This window comes from Chelonia mydas, chromosome 4, assembly GCF_015237465.2.
Source record: "Chelonia mydas isolate rCheMyd1 chromosome 4, rCheMyd1.pri.v2, whole genome shotgun sequence".
NCBI lineage: Eukaryota > Metazoa > Chordata > Testudines > Cheloniidae > Chelonia > Chelonia mydas.
Window position 1 is genome coordinate 97823886 of NC_057852.1, and position 19301 is coordinate 97843186.

The following is a 19301-nucleotide window of genomic DNA, read 5'->3' on the forward strand; positions in this document are numbered from 1 at the left end:
ACCCGGGCATACTGACCGCACAGCAAAAAGAACTTGCCCGCCTGAAAATGTTTTTTTTCTCCTTCAAAGTATAGTGCAATACTCTGATAGTCTTCATTGGTAGTATTCTCAGAACCTGCAACACAGACACTAAGGTGAGCAAAACTCTTCTCATGAAACAAAGGTTTATAGATCCCGTCAAAGAGGCAAATCACATATTTCACATTTTTGGCTTTTGGTTTTCAAACAAAATAGGAGCCAGCTGGATTTATAACTTCTGTTTTGCACAGTTTATACCTACTTAATGTGCCACATTTGATCTTTGAGAAAGGACTAATGACTAAGGCTACGTTTTAGTCATGGGTATTTTTAGTAAAAAAGTCATGGTCAGGTCAATTCACGGTCTGTGACCTGTCCATGATTTTTACTAAAAATACCCATGACTAAAACTTGGGGAGGGGGAGGTGCGGCAGCCTATGGCCCAGGACCCCCGCTGGTGCTGGAGGGGTGCGGGTGGTGGCGCACGGCCCAGGACCCCTGCTGGTGCTGGGGCAGGGGGATGTTGGCAGAGCCGGCAGGCTCCCAACCTAGCTCTGCGCCTCCCCACACACAGCAGCAGCAGAGTTTGGATATGGGAGGGGGCAGGGGAACAGGATGGGGTGAGGCAGGCTCTGGGTGGTGCTTACCTGGGGGCTCCCCAGAAGTGACGACATCCCCCTTGCTCAGCTGCTAGGTGGAGGCGTGGCCAGGCAGCTCTGCGTGCTGCCTCTGCCCAGAGCACTGGCTTCGCAGCTCCCTTTGGCTGGGAACCGTGGCCAATGGGAACTGCGGGGGCGGTGCCTGCAAGCGCATCAGCTGCTGCAGAAGTCACAGAATCCGTGACAAACTCGCAGCCTTACTAATGACTTACTGGAGCAATTCTTTAATTTAGGTTTTACACCATAATGTAATTACCCTTGTTGTTTATTAGACAGTCAAATGGCATAACTGTGAACTGGTTCAGTGAGTTTTCCATTGCCTCCTAGTATTAATTTCACACAGCTGCACATTGTCATTACAGACTTCTCTTTGCCTTTCTTCACAAATAGGCCATAAATTGCTAAAGAATTCCAAATAAAATTATTAAAATAGAATTCTCACCAATGATGTCAGCATAAATCTCCATCTTATTGTGTTGTTGGGCCAGTGTGAAAGCTTCATTATTACACTTGGACATGACCAGAAACTGGATGGCAGAACCATAGTCACCCAACTGCAGAAAGAATCTGATCAGAATAAACACATTAATACTTTTGTTAAATAACACAATAAACACACTCCAAATGTTTTCCAAAGAAAATCTCTTGTGCAAGGAGTGTGGCAACTGAGGGACCATTAAGTCATTCTTCTAAATCTTCTAATGTGCTCCTATTAGCATATGCATGTACCTTATGATAAACTAAGGCTTTTCAATTTGAAGCTTGCTTGTTTATTGTTTTCTAAAAGATTCTAATCATTTGGGATAAAATTCTGATGTTTATTGACAGGCCAGAAGTGAACTTTTTGGATGAAACTTTGGTAAATTTCTGTTTGGCCAATTTTGAGACATTCAAGTGCAAAAAAGTGTTTTTCAGATGCCTTTTTCTAATGATATTTTCATATACTCTTTCTTCCATTTAAAACTTGACATTGGTTCTCAGTGAGGATTACTGATTTTTGAAATATACTTTAAAAATAATAAAGCTGAAGTTCTCATTGTTTCACATCATCTGTCCAATTATGTTCCTTATGCATAGAGTGTGATGTTCTTGATATGCACCCAGGCAACCATACATGGCACTTTGAACTGAATGGATATTTACTGCTTTTGTTTGTTTGTGTGATTGTATGTAAGAGTAAGAACATGCAAACTTGTGCACTCAGAGTGAAATTCACTCCCCTTGTGTAGAAACCGGAGAATGCAGGGAGGATGTAGTGATGAAATACACTCCCCCTCGCACCACCAAACCAAGGTCTGTGTGCAGAGCTCCAATAGCAGCCACAATCCCAATGCAATGGTTCTACATGATACTGGGACCACTGGATCTGCAAAAATTCAACCTGGAGTTGGTCGCCATGGCCTTCCTTTGTCTCTGAAGGCACCTTCCACACATGTCCTGCAATGACTAGTACAGTGACTAGCTCCATGGCACGCAATAGGCAGCTTATCTGGCTATCCAGCAGACTAACCTTGTACAGAATAGAGCTTACATGGTGCAAATAGACTTGCAGTGGTCCTCAACACCACGAGTGAATATCACCCTCGGTTTGCAAATTTTAAGTTTAACTGTCTTGCACAAGCTTTGGCCCTATATAAAGCTGTAGATGTGCTAAAATGAGCATTCTAGAGGCTTAAAAAAAAAAAGCCCCCACCTTTCAGTGCTCAACTCAGGGATTATGAAGTGTTGCACTATACAAAAAACACAGATTCAGATTTATGATAATAACCTAGAGATGCCCCTTCTATGCGCCATAAGGCTTTATGAAAATATACTTATGAATGTATATATGACATAACTAGAATGTGTTTTATGCTACATATGCCATGTAACATATCTCTGTAAAGGTTATGATCTACTGAATCTATTAATCCTATTTGTATGCATGTATCATTTTTGTATTCGAAGTTATGAATGCTGGCTGCATACCTGTTTGATTCTAAGTAGGTTTTAGTGAAGAAGTTGGTCAGCTTCCTGAGAAAAGACTATTCTCAGTAAGTGCCCAGTCAAGAAGCCCTTAAGCCAACAATGAACTTGGAGATGCCCATCCACATCTGGGCTTTCCCAGGAATGTGGCTTGGTTGGTAAGGAACTCAGTCATGCATGGACATGTGACTTGCCCAGGTGACTCCAAAACTCCATTTTGTAGCTAGACTTTGCATAAGAGAGAGGAGGGGGTCTCCACCCACAAGAGAAAGTCTATTTAAAGCCCCGGGAGACCCCTCCATTTTGTCTTCAGCTGGCTACAGCGCCTCTCCACCCCCAAAGATACCTGAAAGAAACTGGAACAAAGGACAGTAACTACAGGGAGTGTGAGTGATTGCTGGACCCAGACTAGAGGAGGCTAGTCTGTAAAAGAGGCTTACTGGAACATCTCTGAGGGTGAGATTTTATCGGTATTCAGCTTCTTACTGTATTAGCATAGATTTGCGGGTTTTATTTTGTTTTGCTTGGTAATTCACTTTGTTCTGTCTGTTACTACTTGGAAACACTTAAATCCTACTTTCTGTATTTAATAAAACTACTTTTTACTTATTAATTAACCTAGAGTATATATTAATACCTGGTGGGCGGGGTGCAAACAGCTGTGCATATCTCTCTATCAGTGTTATAGAGGGTGAACAATTTGAGTTTATCCCGTATAAGCTTTATACAGGGTAAAACGGATTTATTTGGGGTTTGGACCCCATTGGGAGTTGGGCATCTGAGTGTTAAAGACAGGAACACTTCTTAAGTTGCTTTCAGTTACGTCTGCAGCTTTGGGGCACGTGGTTCAGACCCAGGGTCTGTGTTGGAGCAGACTGGCGTGTCTGGCTCAGCAAGACAGGGTGCTGGAGTCTCAAGTTGGCAGGGAAGGCAGGGGCAGAAGTAGTCTTGGCACATCAGTTGGCAGTCCCAAGGGGCTCTTTGTGATCCAACCCATCACACCCACCCCATAAATTAAAATATACAATACAAAATAAAATAAAAAAGAATATCCCTCCCAGATACCAGGTAATGATAAGAGAATATAATATAACTCAAATAACTAAAGGGACTATGCTTTACATGGTTACAAGCTAGAAGACATGAATCAAGCAAAAGATATCTGTTGATAAGAATGGACAGACACTCAAGACTTCTACAGTAAGAAAAGCAAACAGAAGACTGGACTGTATCAACAAATTAATAGAGAAGACATCCAAAAAACTGAATAGCCCTTTGTAAAAGTGAAACCTCTCTGTGGATGGACTAGAGGGCTTACTATTTACATCTTATTTTTTAATCACTTCTAGTGTACTGAGCATAATTCTAGCACTTGGCAAAAAATATAGAAGAGGGCAACAAGGATGATGGCATGAGAGGTTATAAAGAAGTAACATTAGGAAAGTTAGGTTTGTAAATCTATCTAATGTAACTACAGTACTGCATTACCTGGCTACCATCTTGGCTCCATCGAGAGACTGTGTTTCCCTGACAATACTAACAGCTTTTTCAGGATTGTTAAGATGATCCAAATATAGCCGGATTACATTGTCCCATTGTTTGGCATTCTCATAAGCCACAACCGCTTCCTTGTATCTGCAAAATAATGATGTCCACATTTTACATTCAAGCTTTCTTGGCTTTGTTAGGAATTCTTTACAATATTCTATGCAAGCGACTCATAACATTTTACACCTGAGAAGTTATGCTGTGAAACCAAGTCGTTGTTTGTTTAGGAAATTTGTTTATTAGATGTACACCCCTTTTGAACTCTTCTTTTATTGGGATGGATAATGGCAGTAGGAAGACAGTCAACACTTCATACAATACCATCTTTTGACTCGCCTTTGAAGACAAGCAGCATTAACAGTCTACATACTTTATGAGGGTATCTCCACAGTCATCTAAACTGGCAAGTTAGCCACGTCAAACTGGTTTTGAATAATAGCTACTATTCAACATTTAACAAGAGGAAAAAATGGTTACTAACCTTTCATAATGGTTGTTCAAGAGGTGTTGCTTATGTCCATCCCATGTTAGGTGTGTGTTCTCACTACATGCACCGGTGCCGGAAGTTTTTCCCTCAGTGGTATCCGCAGGGGACCAGCTCTGGCACCCTCTGGAGTGGTGCACATGTGTGCTGGTGCAAGGGGCACTGCTGGCCCCCTCCCTCCCTCAATTCCTTCTTACCGGAACTCCGACAGTGGGGAAGGAGGGTGGGTTATGGAATGGGCATGAGCAACACATCTCATGGTTAGTAGCAACACATCAAAGGTTAGTAACTGTTTTTTCTTCTTTGAGCGATTGGTCATGTCCATTCCATGTTCGGGGATACTGCTTGGGAGTCACCTAAGGCAGGTAGGAGTTCATGGCTGTGTCGATTGCAACACCGCTCTGTCAAAGGCAGCCTCATCTCTAGCCTGCTGGGTGATGGCGTAGTGGGTTGTGAAGGTATGCACCAACGACAATGTTGCGGCCCTGCAGATATTCTGGATAGGGACTTGTGCCAGGAAGGCTGCCAATGATGCCTGAGCTCTGGTGTCACTATCTGCTGAGGTACAACTTGCGCCAGTTCATAAAAAGTGCGAATGTAGGTGGTAATCCAAGACAAAAGCCCTTGAGAAGATACGGGGAGGCCTTTCATTCTGTTGGCCACCGCGATGAAGAATTGAGTCGATTTACAGAAGGACTTAGTGTGCTCTAAGGAAAAGGCCAGAGCCTGCCCGACGTCAAGGGTGTGCATATGTCTCTCCTCATTCGACACGCGAGGCTTCAGGAAGAAAATGGGGAGAAATATGTCCCGGTTAATATGGAAAATCGACACCACCTTTGGCAGGAAAGCCGGGTGGGCATACAACTGAACCTTGTCCTTGTAGAACACTGATGTAAGGGCTTTAATCTCTGATACCTGCCTCGCTGAAGTGATAGCCATACAGAAGGCAACTTTCCAAGATAGATGTGAAAGAGAGCAGGAGGCTAACAGCTTGAAGGGAGGGCCAGTGAGCCTAGAAAGGACTAGATTGAGGTCCCACTGGGGTACTGGGTTCTGAGCTGGCAGAAAGATTCTTTCCAGGCCCTTAAGAAACCTGATCATCATCTCATGTGAGAACTCCGATTTGCCCTGGACACGGGCGTGGAAGGCTGAAATGGAGGCCATGTGCACCTTGATTGAGGAGAAGTCTTGGCCCTGATGATTTAAATGAAGCAAGTAGTCTAAAATGGACTGCAGAGACTACTGAGTCAGGGAGATCCCTTGCTCCAATGCCTAGCAGGAGAAGCGTTTCCAATTTGCCAGGTAAGTTACTCTAGCAGAGGGATTTCTACTTTCCAGCAGCACTCGCTGGACTTGAGTAGAGTGAGCCTGCTCCTCTGGGTTCAGCCATGCAACATCCATGCTGTGAGGTACAGTGAGGCGAGGTTTGGCTGTATAACCTCCCGTGATCTTGAGAGAGCAGATCTGGGTGGTTGGAAAGTGTCATGGGGGCGCTGACGCCAAGTCCATGAATATGCCAAACCAGTGCTGAGGTGATCATGGCGACCCTGGCTTTGTCCCTCTTTATTTTCAGGAGGGTCCCGCTGATAAGAGGGATTGGCGGGAAGCCATACATCAGATCATCTGCCCAAGACAGGAAAAAAGTCCTTGGAGGAAGCAAAACCAGTGGCACTTCCTGTTCCACCTGGTGGCGAACAGGTGCACTTGGGGAGTTCCCCACCTCTGGAAGATCATTTGGACAACCTCCTCGTGGAGGGACCACTTGTGGTGAGAACACAACGCCCTGCTGAGGAAATCTGCCAGTATGTTTTAGACACCAAGGAGATGTATCACCTCAATGTGTATGCCATGCCGCATACAGAACTCCCACAGCTGGAGGTCGTCTTGGCAGAGAGCTGTGGACCCTGCTCCTCGTTGCCTGTTGACACAGAACATGGCAGCTGTATTGTCAGTCAACACCTGAACCACTTGATAGGATAGTCAAGAAAGGAACACCTTGCAAGCCAAACAGATGCCTCTGAGCTCCCTGACTTTGATGTCTAGTGTGAGCTCCTCCCAGGACCATAACCCCTGGATCTTCAGCGATCCAAGGTGGGTCCCCCAGCCTAGGTCGGACGTGTCCGACACTAGCATCTTTGTAGGTTTTGGGGCTGAAAAGGGTGTTCCTTCGGAAACGTTTACTGGGTTTGATCACCATTTCAGAGCTGTAAGCACTTGTGGCAGAATTGTGAGGACTCTGTCCAGGTGGTGCCTGGCTGGGACGTAAACTGACGCTAACCACATCTGGAGGGGCCTGAGCCACAGACGTGTATGATGAACTACATAAGTGCACGCTGCCATATGTCCTAGGAGCCTGAGGCATACTCTGGCCATGGTGATAGGGTGGGTGGTGAGTTGGGTGATGAGAGCTGACATTGTCTCGAATCTGGGCTCTGGGAGAAAAGCTCTGGCCTGTGTATAGTCTAGGGCTGCCCCTATAAACTCTATTATTTGCACTGGCACTACCGTTGCTTTTTTTGTTTATCAACAGGCCAGTGCCTGGCACATGGCTTCTACCACCCGAACACTGCAATGGACCTGAGCCTGCGAATGACCCTTGATGAGCCAATCATCGAGGTATGGGTAGATCTGAATGCCCTGTTGCCTGAGGTATGCAGCGACCACCACCATACATTTCGTAAACACCCTTGGTGCTGTCGCTAGACCAAATGACAGCACTGCAAATGGGAAGTGGTTTCGTCCCACTACAAACTGCAGGAATCCTGTGTGTCCATGGAAGATGGCGATATGAAAGTATGCATCCTTTAAGTTGAGGACAATGTACCAGTCTCCAGGATCCAGGGAGGGGATGACGGAGGCCAAGGAAACCATGCAAAACTTCAACCTCTTGAGATACTTGTTGAGGCCTCGCTGGTCCAAAATGGGGCGTAGACTGCCCTTGGCCTTTGGTATGAGAAAATACCGGGAATAGAAGTCTTTCCCCTTCTGATGTACAGGGATTTCTGCTGCAGCCCCGACTCACAAGAGGGCTTGCACCTGTTGGGAAAGAAGCTGCTTGTGAGAAGGGTCCCTGAAGAGGGACAGGGAAGGGGGCAGGGAAGGAGGGGGTAGAAATAAACTGTAGGGTATACCCCATTGCCACAGTCCTGAGGACCCAGCGGTCCGTTGTTATAGCAGCCCAAGCAGGGTGGAAGGGAGAAAGGTGGCTGGAAAATAAAAGGGGTGTAGGATCCTGTCTGCAGACTGGGACGTTGCCCTCGGGCACACCCTCAACATGCCCGCTTGTTACCCCAGGGGTAGCGGGAAGAACCCGAGTGAGAGGCAGGGCCCAATTGTTGGCCTTGGTGGTGCTTATAGTCCCTGCCCTTCTTGTGGTAGAGCCCTGGTCTAGCTTGACTGTTTGGTCGATGAGGCTGCGGCGGTTTGAACCTCTTTCTAGGGGGGCCAGTGTATATAGGGCTAGAGAATAGGGTAGCCCTAGAATCCTTAAGCCCATGCAACCTCACGTCTGTTGGTTCTGCGAACAGGGCCAGGTCATCAAAAGGGAGGTCCTCGATCGAGAGTTTAGCCTCTGTCGACAGCTCAGAGGACATCAGCCACGATGCCCACCTCATGGACACAGTTGTCGCTATGGATCTCCTGACCGAGTCCACCGCATCAGAGGCGGCCTGACGGGAGCTCCTTGCCACAGTTTTCCCCTCATCTAGGATGGCAAGGAATTCTTGCGTGGACTCCTCCGGTAACAAGTCTGCAAAGTTCGATATTGACTGCCTCACGTTGAAATCAGACCTCTCGAGTAAGGCCTGATGGTTTGCCACTCATAATTGGAGGCTGGCAGACGAATAAACTTTTCTCCCAAATAAGTCAAGCATTTTGCCAGCCTTATTTTTGGGAGTTGGGCCTGGTTGCCCTTGTCTATCTCTTGTTGACCGCCGAGACCACTAGAGCGTTCGGGGTCAGGTGAGAATACAAGTATTCAAATATTTCGCGGGGGTGTAATACTTTTTCTCTGCCTGCTTGGAAATGGGTGGGAGAGAGGATGGGGTTTGCCACAAAGTTTTTACCAGCTTTACCACCCGTTCATGAATGGGGAGTACCACCGTGGATGGGAGCAGTGCTCCGAGTCTGGTGACTGGGAATGGGATGGATGGGAGAGCCGCCTTGACCCGGATGATTGGTACCGCGAGTCTGGTGATCTGCACCTCGTTACCAGCTGGGATCGACTTTGCTGTGGCCCCGATGGAGTCCCTTATCCTGGGGAGCAATATCTCCTCTCTGGAGACTGGAGCCATTCTGGGGACCGATGGCATGCTGAGGCCCTGTGTCAGCCATCAGGCAAGCGGTGCCATCCCACAGGGGACTGGTGCCGAGAGTCCCGTGAATGGGGCTGGGAACTTTGGTCGGTTTGGGCAGGTCAGAAGTGCATCCCCAGGGATTGGCACTTTGATGTCGACTGCCGCGGTGCCAGCGAGTGATGCTGCATAGACAAAGATCATGGCACGGATCCCAGTGCTGGCTTCCCCCTGGAGACGACCATATCTTGGCACGGTGTCGGGGGCACCAGCAAAGACAATGTCTTTTGCAGCCTGGAAGGCCTCTGGCGTGGACGGGATTTCCAGGTGCTGGGGCCTCTGCCACTACCCATGGGGCCGGTGGATTCCTAGGAGGGCTGGCTGGCCTAGCCGGCGATGCAGGTGCCTGGCTGGGCTCCGGAGACTTTCTGCCCCAAAAGGGTCCACAGACTTTCCCTTTCCCACATGGGATGTTGGGGAATGCCCTCTGCCCGGGTGCCTCCTCTGCTTCTTAGCCAGGACTGTGACCGGCACTGGAAGGCCAGCGCCAGAGGTGCACTTTGCACTAATGCCACTGTACTCGGTGCCAAGTCCAATTTTGGTGGCTCGAAGACTGTCACAAAGCCTGAATCATGATGAGCGCTCTCAGTCTTACATCCCGCTCCTTTTTTGTTCTAGCTTGAAGCTCTTACAAATGCAGCACTTATCGCTAATGTGGGCTTCTCCCAAACACTTCAAGCAACTTTGGTGAGGGCCGCTGATCAGCATAGCCTTTCTACAGCCATCATAAGGCTTGAAACCTGGGGAACGGGGCATGCCCCGTCCCTAGGCTAAGTCCCACAGGGGACTATCTAACCTATCTACGAACACTAACACACTAGTCATTAAAGAACAAAAGAACTACTTATCTAACTATTTATAACACTAAGAGAAAAAAACCACTGGGTAAGTAAGCGCTTGCCGAAGCAAGGAGATGTTCCAGCACCATCACTGGCGGTAAGAAGGAATTGAGGGAGGGAGGGGGCCCCCAGCACCCCTTATACCTGCCATATGTGCGCCACTCCAGACGGCGTCAGAGCTTGTCCCCTACAGATACCACTGAGGAAAAAACTTCCAACACCAGTGCATGTGGCGAGCACACACCTAACATGGAATGGACATTAGCAATCACTCGAAGAAGAACTCCCATTCTCTTCTCCTAGTCAAACAAGTTACAATAGGACCTTCCTCATTCACACACTATTATTGGCATAAAAATAGTGGCCTCTGCTCACATCACAAGAAATATTTAGCAGAAGATCACTGTAGTGAGTCCTCATAATACTAAGACTGTTATTGTCACAAAATATTCTGCAGTACACTTAATTGTATATTACAAATAGCAAAAACTATATTTTGTGATTAAGTATCCTTGCTTTTGTGTTTGCTTATCTAAACATTAATCAATAATTTGCAAAGATTGTCCCTGTCTTTGTGTAAATGAGGTGCATTGTATTAATTTAGATGGGAATAAATAGGCCGAAATAGTCAAAGGTATTAACAGGACGCTGTTTCTATCCAACATTAAATAGCGTTAAACAAGGTTTAGGTTTGGAATAGAGACCCTAGCCTGCTTAGTACCATGGCAACTATAAAACTGAACAGTCTTATAACCTTTTATTAAAGATACAGAAAACAAAGGAAAACAGTTAAAGCATTTAAAACATAAAGTCTTAAGTAAGGCTTTCATTTTAACAACATTCCTTGTTTCCTTTGCCTTTAGCTATAGAATTTTTAGAAGGAACTGTTGTTTGACAGTCTCTTATGCGGTAATAATGTTGGTAATAACTGTCCTTTTGGGGAAATGAAAAGATATTAGTTGAGCTGTTTGGGTTGCTGTTGCTGTTAAAAGTCCAATTCTGTTTCCTAGAAGACAACACAAGACACACACAAGAGGGAAGAGAAAAGAACAGCGAAGACAGAAAAGATGCAGCTTTTGTGTCTGGTGTTGACTCCTATCTGCAACCACACTGCTGCGCGGGGAGGGGAAATGGCTGACTGTCTTAATAGCCACTGCGAGATCTGGCAAACTTGTACCAGCATCTTTAGGGCATTGCTTTTTGTCACCTCTTTCTGGTCACAGGGTAACAGCAATGTTACAAATAAGTCTTGCCTGGCTAAGCCAGATTCTTATTAAGCAGAAGGTAAAAGCAGAGGCACAGGAAAGAAGAAATATGGGGGGAGGGGAGGGTTTGAAGAAAGACGACACACTGTGTGCGCGCGTGCATGTGAGAGACAGGGAGAGTCTCACATCCCAGGTAGCATTCAGAATTTAGCTGGAGCTGGTGGAGGTGGCAATGTCATCTGAACCCTCCTCTCTGGCCCAATCTGGTCAGCATCTTTCTCAGGATCAGTATAAGAGAGCCCCACAGTGTTACAATAGATCACAGGGACTCAAGAGACCGTGGCAACCATGATGGTAAAGCCTGCTGCAGCAGTTTCTGGCAAACAGCTTCTTCCTCCTGAATTTCCCCAAAAAGTTTTCTCTTTTAAGGACTTCAAAAGGGCAGTGATGGGCAGAGTAGCCCATCCTCTCAATATTCTGATCATCAGTTAGCCCTAATTTTCAACACACCAATTTTCTTGTTTACCAGGCATGATCTTAACACAGTCCTTGAATTATATCAATAGCCTGAATTAGTACAAACAAAAAAGCCTATCTCCCTTTTCCATCTTTTCCCATCAATGTTTATTGTTATAGGTTATTGTGACATTTTGTGCCACTCACTTCTTACAGTTGCGCTCACTATGAAGGTAAATTTGGAGACCCAATTATTACAAACAGTGCTACTGTAATTTATTTTAAAAAGAAAAAACTGTTTGTTTCCCAGACTGTGACGACTAATCATAGCTTTTTATAAAAACTCAGGAGTCTTTAGAAGAAAAATAAACTTCAGCACATCACCATCACTGAACAAAGCTACAGTACTTAACAGCTTTAATGCTACTTTTTAAAAAATAGCTTTTTAAAGTTTAACCCAAGGATAATCAATCAGAACTATTTCTTTCCTAATCAGCAGCATAATCTTTGTCTAGTATCAAGACGTTTGCATAACACTTGATTTTTATATTTTTCAATGAATACATATTCACTACATATACTAATTTTTTTATGAATAAAACTGTGAATATTAACATTCTGTAGCTTTAAACCCTTGGCTATTTGATTCTGGAAATTAAACACACCTGCCATCTGCTTCTTTTGCCTTGGCATACTGCAGGTGTATCTTTGGAGATGATACACAAGGGAGAAGCTCACCAACCTTTGCCCTAGAAAACAAAGAGAATAAAGTAATCAAATAATAAATGTGATCTTTCTTTTTAATTTGTCTTCACCAAATAAAGTATACGCATATTTATAGAAATACTCGAGAGAAAAGAAAAAGGGACTTACAAAATGCATGTAGTATGAATACCAGCAACAACATGATCTTATTCTTTAGTAATAATTAAGACAAAAAAATATTAGTATGTAAAAGTGATCTCCTTTTCATTTACACGAACAAGGAAATTAATCATGATATTTTGCATTACAAATATGCTCTCTTCTGTTATATACAAGAGAAGCTTTGAAAGAGCTTCAAAGTTTTCAAAAATATGCACTTGCTACATGTCTAAAAACTATTAATTGGTTACTGTGCATTTTCGGGCCATTTTATGCTGTTCTGACAATGTAAAGGGGCCTTACAGAATTAGAATATCATTTCTTCCTTGTTTTAATTTTGGATGTGATCATACGTCCCAATCTTCAGAGGTATTTCGCTATTTAGAAATCAGTGGAAGTTACGTGCCTAAATACTTTAGAGGATCTGGTCTGTAGTTTCTATTTCTGAAAAGTGTCAGACAGACCACGCTGGACTCTGCCGTACTCTCATTTATTCACAGAAAAGGCACAAAACTGATGACAGCAATGCAAGCTTTCCCTGCACTACCCCAATGTGTCTCAATTCTGACCTGGAGGAACTAGCTCTTGAGGAGAGGGTACATCTGTCTTTCTACCAATTCAATTATTGTTCGCTCTGCAGAGATTGCTAAGAGGAGTCCAATTATGGTGGCAATTCTATTATGTAAACACCTGCTCCTTAGGAACTGGACAAGGGCCAAGTTCATTTTGAAAATGACATTGAACAGCCATATGATGCTAAAACAAAGAGGAGTCCTTGTGGCACCTTAGAGACTAACAAATTTATTTGGGCATAAGCTTTCGTGGGCTATAACCCACTTCATCAGATGCATAGAGTGAAAAATTTAGTAGGCAGGTATAAAAATATATCACATGAAAAGATGGGAGTTGCCTTACCATGTGTGGAGTCTGTGCTAACGAGGCCAATTCAATTAGGGTGGATGTGGCCCATTCCCAACAGTTGACAAGAAGGGGTGAGTATCAACAAAGGGAAAAGTATTTTTTGTAGGAACTCAGCCACTCCCAGTCTTTATTCAGGTTTTTATCGAGAACTGGAATTAATTTGCAAACTTGACACTATCAAATTAGGTCTGAATGAAGACTGGGAGTGGCTGAGTCACTACAAAAAATAATTTTCCCTCTGTTGACACTCACCCCTTCTTGTCAACTGTTGAGAATGGGCCACATCCACGATGACTGAATTGGCCTCGTTAGCACCGACCCCCCACTTGGTAAGGCAACTCCCATCTTTTCATATTTCTGTATATTTATACCTGCCTTCTGAATTTTTCACTCTATGCATCTGATGAAATGCGTTATAGCCCACAAAAGAGCTTATGCCCAAATAAATTTGTTAGTCTCTAAGATGCCACAAGGACTCCTTGTTGTTTTTGCTGATACAGACCTGTGTTGAATTTGAACCAGCAACCTAGAACTAAAAGGCTGTGTTGCACTCCCAGGTGTATCAGCTTTGGAAATCAAGAAGCTTTCATGAAATAAATATAATTAGGCAAGTAAAAGGATTCAAAGTGTGTAGTACACAAAGATTCTGAAAGCCCAGTTACGGAGTCAAGCTAAACATAACCAAGTAAAGAGAAGTTTGCTGATTAGCATAGCTGTTGTTTGGGTTGGGTTTTTTTTTTTTTAAACAAAGTTTTGATTTACATCAACCCGTGTTTCTGAAGATTCAGAGTGTAAATCATACTTGACCTAGTCCCCAGGAAAAGAGTCAGTAGACTGTCTGTCATGTGAATTATGTGTCTGATTAATCAAGATGATCAGGGACTCCTATTCCTTTTCAAAGGGCACTACAATATAACCTGTTTTTCAAGGAACGTAAAACTGCACTAAAGCTGCACTTACCAGTTTTTACAGCGGATATATACTGACGCTGCCTTGTCATGATATTGCCCCTTTTCATATAGTTGGGCGGCTTCTGAAAATTGCTACAATAATGAAAATTATACAAATGTTTATTTATTTGTAACTGGGAATTCATCATGTTATTAATGCTCTCTCTATTACTAGGGATACCTTCATACTCTCCAGAATGGCTCCACAGTCTCTCTTTAGCAGCCTGCTAGGATGTTTAATGGCTTGGTTAACCCCCCGACGAATGTCTCCCATTCGAATGGACATCTGAGCCACTCCAGCTAGGCAAGCTTCATCATGTTCCTGGTACTGGCGATCAAAAGTAAAGTGATAACTATATTTTCAGTACAAAAGGTATTGGTTTTACAGAAGCCATTGCAATTATTTCAACAACAGTGAAATGCATCAACCAGAAATGACCTGACCTCAGGTAAAGCTGTTCTTGTCTAGAAAATTTAAACCAGAGCCTTAAAAGGCAACAGTCAGTATTTGATTAAATAATGGTGCCATTAATTGTGGAAAAGCCTATGTTTTCATTGCTGGCCATATTTAGGTGACTTTCTTGTGAAGTTTCATCTAGTGTTTCACACTACATTCTATTTTTTGAAATAACTGACTAGGCCAGGCATACAGGACAAAGGTAAGTTTCAAAAAGAGACAAAGAAACAGAACAACACACCAAAACATATGTACAGAAAAAGACAGATGGGGAAATGACTTGCTTCTAATTGGACTTATCTCAAAGTACTAACCCCGAATTCACACATTTGGTTTTAAAATATACATGAAAGCATTGCTATTTCGCTTGTTTTGAAGAATCTGACTATTCATTTTATTCTTCTTTACTGAACAATTGACTACACTAAAGGAGCAGAAATCTATATAAGTATCATATAAAAATATATTATTATTTTGGCACTGTCCCCTTTAATATTTACATAATTATTGTGAAATTGTTCAAATGGTAAAAATAATTTCCCAGTACTACAATCTTAATGCAGTACTGTTTTACATAAAGTAAGCCATTTTTCTCTGTGTATAAAATTACAGGAAAGACCAATATATCAATATTGTTCTTTGAAAAGGAAGAGAGTCAAATCATTTACAAAAAGAATCTCTAAGGTGCCACAAGTACTCCTTTTCTTTTTGCGAATACAGACTAACACGGCTGCTATTCTGAAACATATCGTTTACAGAAGAATACAAAATCCTGTATTTAAATAAACTGTAACAGAAGGATTCAGTGTACAATATATATTATAATTACTTGTATGCCGCCATCATTGAAGAGTGTTACCTTATTGTCCCTTGTGATTCCCTTCTCATAGTGCGCCAAAGCATTCACATAATCACCCCTAAAAGAAAATAATAATATATGTGTAAAAATGTTTATTAATAGGAACAAGTTGCAGAGATATGAAGCCTGCATACATAGCTGACAAATAAATGGAATGGATCTCCTAATCAACTCCTATTAAAACACAGTTAATTCTGTGATCACATTTTTGGAGCATTTAATGTAAGCTGCAATTCTTTTTTGAGGTGGCCACTGCATATTCCCATTTTGTGTGATTTGCACCCCTAGTGCTGCTGCATCTCCTTTGGGAACCTTCTGGAAAGCAGCACGTGTTGGGGCTGCATGAGCACCTTTTCATGGCTCCCAACATTCAGAGCTAAGGTTACAAAAGTGCCATATGGTCAAAAATGCCTCAGTTCCCTCCTTTCTGTAGCCACCTGCAGGAATCTTCTCTCAGTATACAGGGTGATTTGGGGGATTTTGATCCAAAACTCCTTTAATTTCTAGACTTAAATTGTGCTATAGTTAGTTAGTAAGTGTTATGTAGTTTGTGCCACAACATATTTAGTTTTCTCTTTGACCCTATGGGCCTTGAACCTTTTAATTATGGCTCACTAGGACTCTGTGGCTCAGACAAGAAGGGTGGAATTAAGCACGTGTGTCATGTCCCTTCATGTTTGGATATCAGGAAAATCTTTTTCACTAGGAGGGTGGTGAAGCACTGGAATGCGTTACCTAGGGAGGTGGTAGAATCTCCTTCCTTTGAGGTTTTTAAGGTCAGGCTTGACAAAGCCCTGGCTGGGATAATTTAGTTGGGGATTGGTCCTGCTTTGAGCAGGGGGTTGGACTAGATGACCTCCTGAGGTCCCTTCCAACCCTGATATTCTATGATTCTATGTTCCAAGAAGAATAAGGAGTGAGTATGCACACCTGTCTCATGGAGAAGCCTCTTTCCGAGATCACTTCTAGGCCTTTACACCTTGAGCTCAACAAGCAACGGAGGCTGATTTAAGAAAGAAGTGTCCTATTTTGATACCACTAATGTTGACTGAATGATTTATTTACTGACTTAAACAAAATAGAAATAGGACATTTTTATTCCAAAATAAGAGGGTTCCCAGACTTGTTCCAAAACAACATAAGGTATGAATTAAAATTGATTTAGTGATTTCAGTGCACATTTGCTTAGAAATAAGGCCTATGTCAGGGGTTTATGGCTGTCGTGCCAAAATCTTCTATGGTCCTAGGAAGTGAGCCTTCTAAAGCTCAAATGTCACTGGTGATGAGGCTGAATTTAACTTCTAAGGAGCTCCTTCATATGATCTCTTTGGTAGCGTAGAAACCTGGTACCGTGAGAAGCACTCCCTCAGCCACTGTTTTCCCATAAATCTCACTTACTTTACCAGACTAAGCCTGCTCAGTGGCTGCTCACGGGTACATATTTGAAGCAGCCATGATCCCCTACCTTGATTTGGCAGCCAAAGGGAACAGGATATCAACCTGGTAGGGGCAGCTATATAGTTAGGTTTAAAAGACAAGGAGAGGAGGGTAGATTCCTTCTCTCTACCATGGACTGCTGACCTGGAAGTCTGGCTCTCCTCTTTCACAAATATGCAGGAAATGGGATGACACAGGGTGACCTAGGAAGGAGAGGAATGGGCATTTAAGTACCAGGCTGTCTTCCACTCTCAACAGTGGAGATAAAAAGTGGCAGGTAGGAGAAAGCTACTCCAAGCTGACACTGGTCTGCAACTAAGCCTCTGGTTAACTGTCTATTTTGTTTGCGTTGGGAAGTTTACCCATTGGTGTGCGCTTCATTTTTTCTTTTATGGCCACTTAAATCAATCATGAGCAGCTACTTTTGTGAACCATGTCTCCAGAGTAGTTTTCTGTGGATACTCCCAATTTCCCTGATACAGCAGCTGCAGGACCTCTCAGGGATTCTGTATAGCACTGTAATGAGCTGAAGTGGCTCAAACAAATCAAGATCTTTGTGGAAATGCTTTCAGGACATCACTAGTATTTTTCTACTTAGTAGAAGTACTAGTTAAATATTACAATACTACATCTTTACAGGAAAACATACGTGAATTCAAGCTGCATGGCATACTCCTTTGATATGAACGGGATCTGGTCTGGGGCCAAACGCTTAGCCAGCTGTAATGCGCTGTCCCAATGCTGCAAATCTCTTCTCATCTGTTACCAAAAGAAATTATTTGAAGTCAGCTTTTTTTGGGGGTGGGGGGTGGGGGGGGAAACAATCTTCTGATGTAAGCATCAAATACTGAATTATTATACTATTTTCTAGTATTAAAAATACAATTACCAATGTTAGAATCTTGCCTGGATTCAACAGAAAGTTTGAGACAGATGATAACAAGAAGGTGTTACTGTAATAAGAGGCATAATACATACTTATCTTAAGCAGTTGACAGACCCATATCATTATGACTCAAAATGTTTAGAAATACTACAAAACTGAGCAGAATTATCACCATGTAAAATAATCAGGTAGTAGTGTATATTAGGTTGGCAAGAAAAACAATTAACATCTGACAAAGTTTTAGGCAACTTAACTGGGTACCTCAAGTGCAGCAACAGGACAGGTGGATGCCAGATATAAATCCTGAGCCAGATTAAAGTCATTAGTAAACATGGCAAGATGTCCGGCTAAAAGGTTGTGGTCTTCTATTCCCTGTAAAATAAAATAAAAATACTGAGTGCTACAACTGTCCAGATGATGACCCTTGTCATCTATTACTAATTTTTAAAAGATTCTACAGATCCAACTACCAGGTCATGTCTGTGCATGTGTCACTCTTCACCCAGAAAAAATATGGCACACACTTTTACTGTATGATATGCACAGTGACATAATTTGTTAAAACCTCTCTCACTACACAAGAAATGGGACACTCCTCAACGTACATGTAAGGGCTGCCATCAAATAGGAAAGAGCAGATTCTACCCCCAATACATGGCAGTCAGCAAAATGTAAGGGCCCAGTTTTAAAGCCCTCATTTGAACAGTTCCAATAAAGCTAATGGGACTCCTCACATAAGTAAGAGTTGCAGAAGTGGGTACCCGTACAATACATACACAAATCAGAAATATTTTTTTTTAGGGTTTTGGCATTTCACAAAAACAGCTGAGGCATTCAAATTGACACAGTTTTTCAATGGTTTTTAAATGAGAAAATGTTTGAATGCCCTTACCATTAAAACTGTCCAATATCATATTCCTCCTGGAGGCATTCTGCACCAAAAAAATTAAAAATTCTGTGCCAAAAATTAAAAATTCTGCACACAATATTTTAAAATTCTGCAAAATTCTGCAAATTGTGTGTGTGAAAATAACACTACATCATTGCACTAATTTCAGTTATTTGGGGAATCTATTTCAAAATACCTGTCAGCAAGTATGTCTGTAACAATACAAACACACAACATTTTCCCCAGGAGTAGAGAGTTAAAGAAACACCTATGACAACCCAGATCCTGTGTCTCTGCCCCCTTCCCGCCCCCCGCCCCCCGAACCCAGAGCCCAGCCAGGGGGCCAGACACGCACAACCCTTCCCCTGCCAGAGCGAAGCCATGCCTGCCCCCACAGCCAATACATCTGAACCCTCTCTCCCCCAGAGCCCAGCTGCGGGGTCCCCATGGGCCAGATACCCGCACCGTCTCCCATTCAGAGCCCAGCCACAGGACCCCCACTGCCCAGATAC

The 19301-nt window shown here is 43.3% G+C and overlaps 1 protein-coding gene across 4 annotated transcripts in view; it reads right to left on the bottom strand.

Annotated features, from left to right (window-relative positions):
- The window catches only part of WDR19 (WD repeat domain 19), a 126316-nt gene that overhangs the window by 37502 nt on the left and 69513 nt on the right, over nt 1-19301 (bottom strand). For all 4 annotated transcript variants that reach the window (XM_037897930.2, XM_043544506.1, XM_037897929.2 and 1 more), the window contains exons 19-27: nt 18162-18272; nt 17664-17773; nt 15578-15635; nt 14443-14589; nt 14272-14354; nt 12192-12275; nt 4131-4277; nt 1120-1244; nt 3-115 (exon numbers count right to left, since the gene is read on the bottom strand). In XM_037897930.2, coding sequence (XP_037753858.1) covers nt 3-115; nt 1120-1244; nt 4131-4277; nt 12192-12275; nt 14272-14354; nt 14443-14589; nt 15578-15635; nt 17664-17773; nt 18162-18272 — 978 coding nt within the window. The remainder of the gene's footprint in view (nt 1-2; nt 116-1119; nt 1245-4130; nt 4278-12191; nt 12276-14271; nt 14355-14442; nt 14590-15577; nt 15636-17663; nt 17774-18161; nt 18273-19301) is intronic.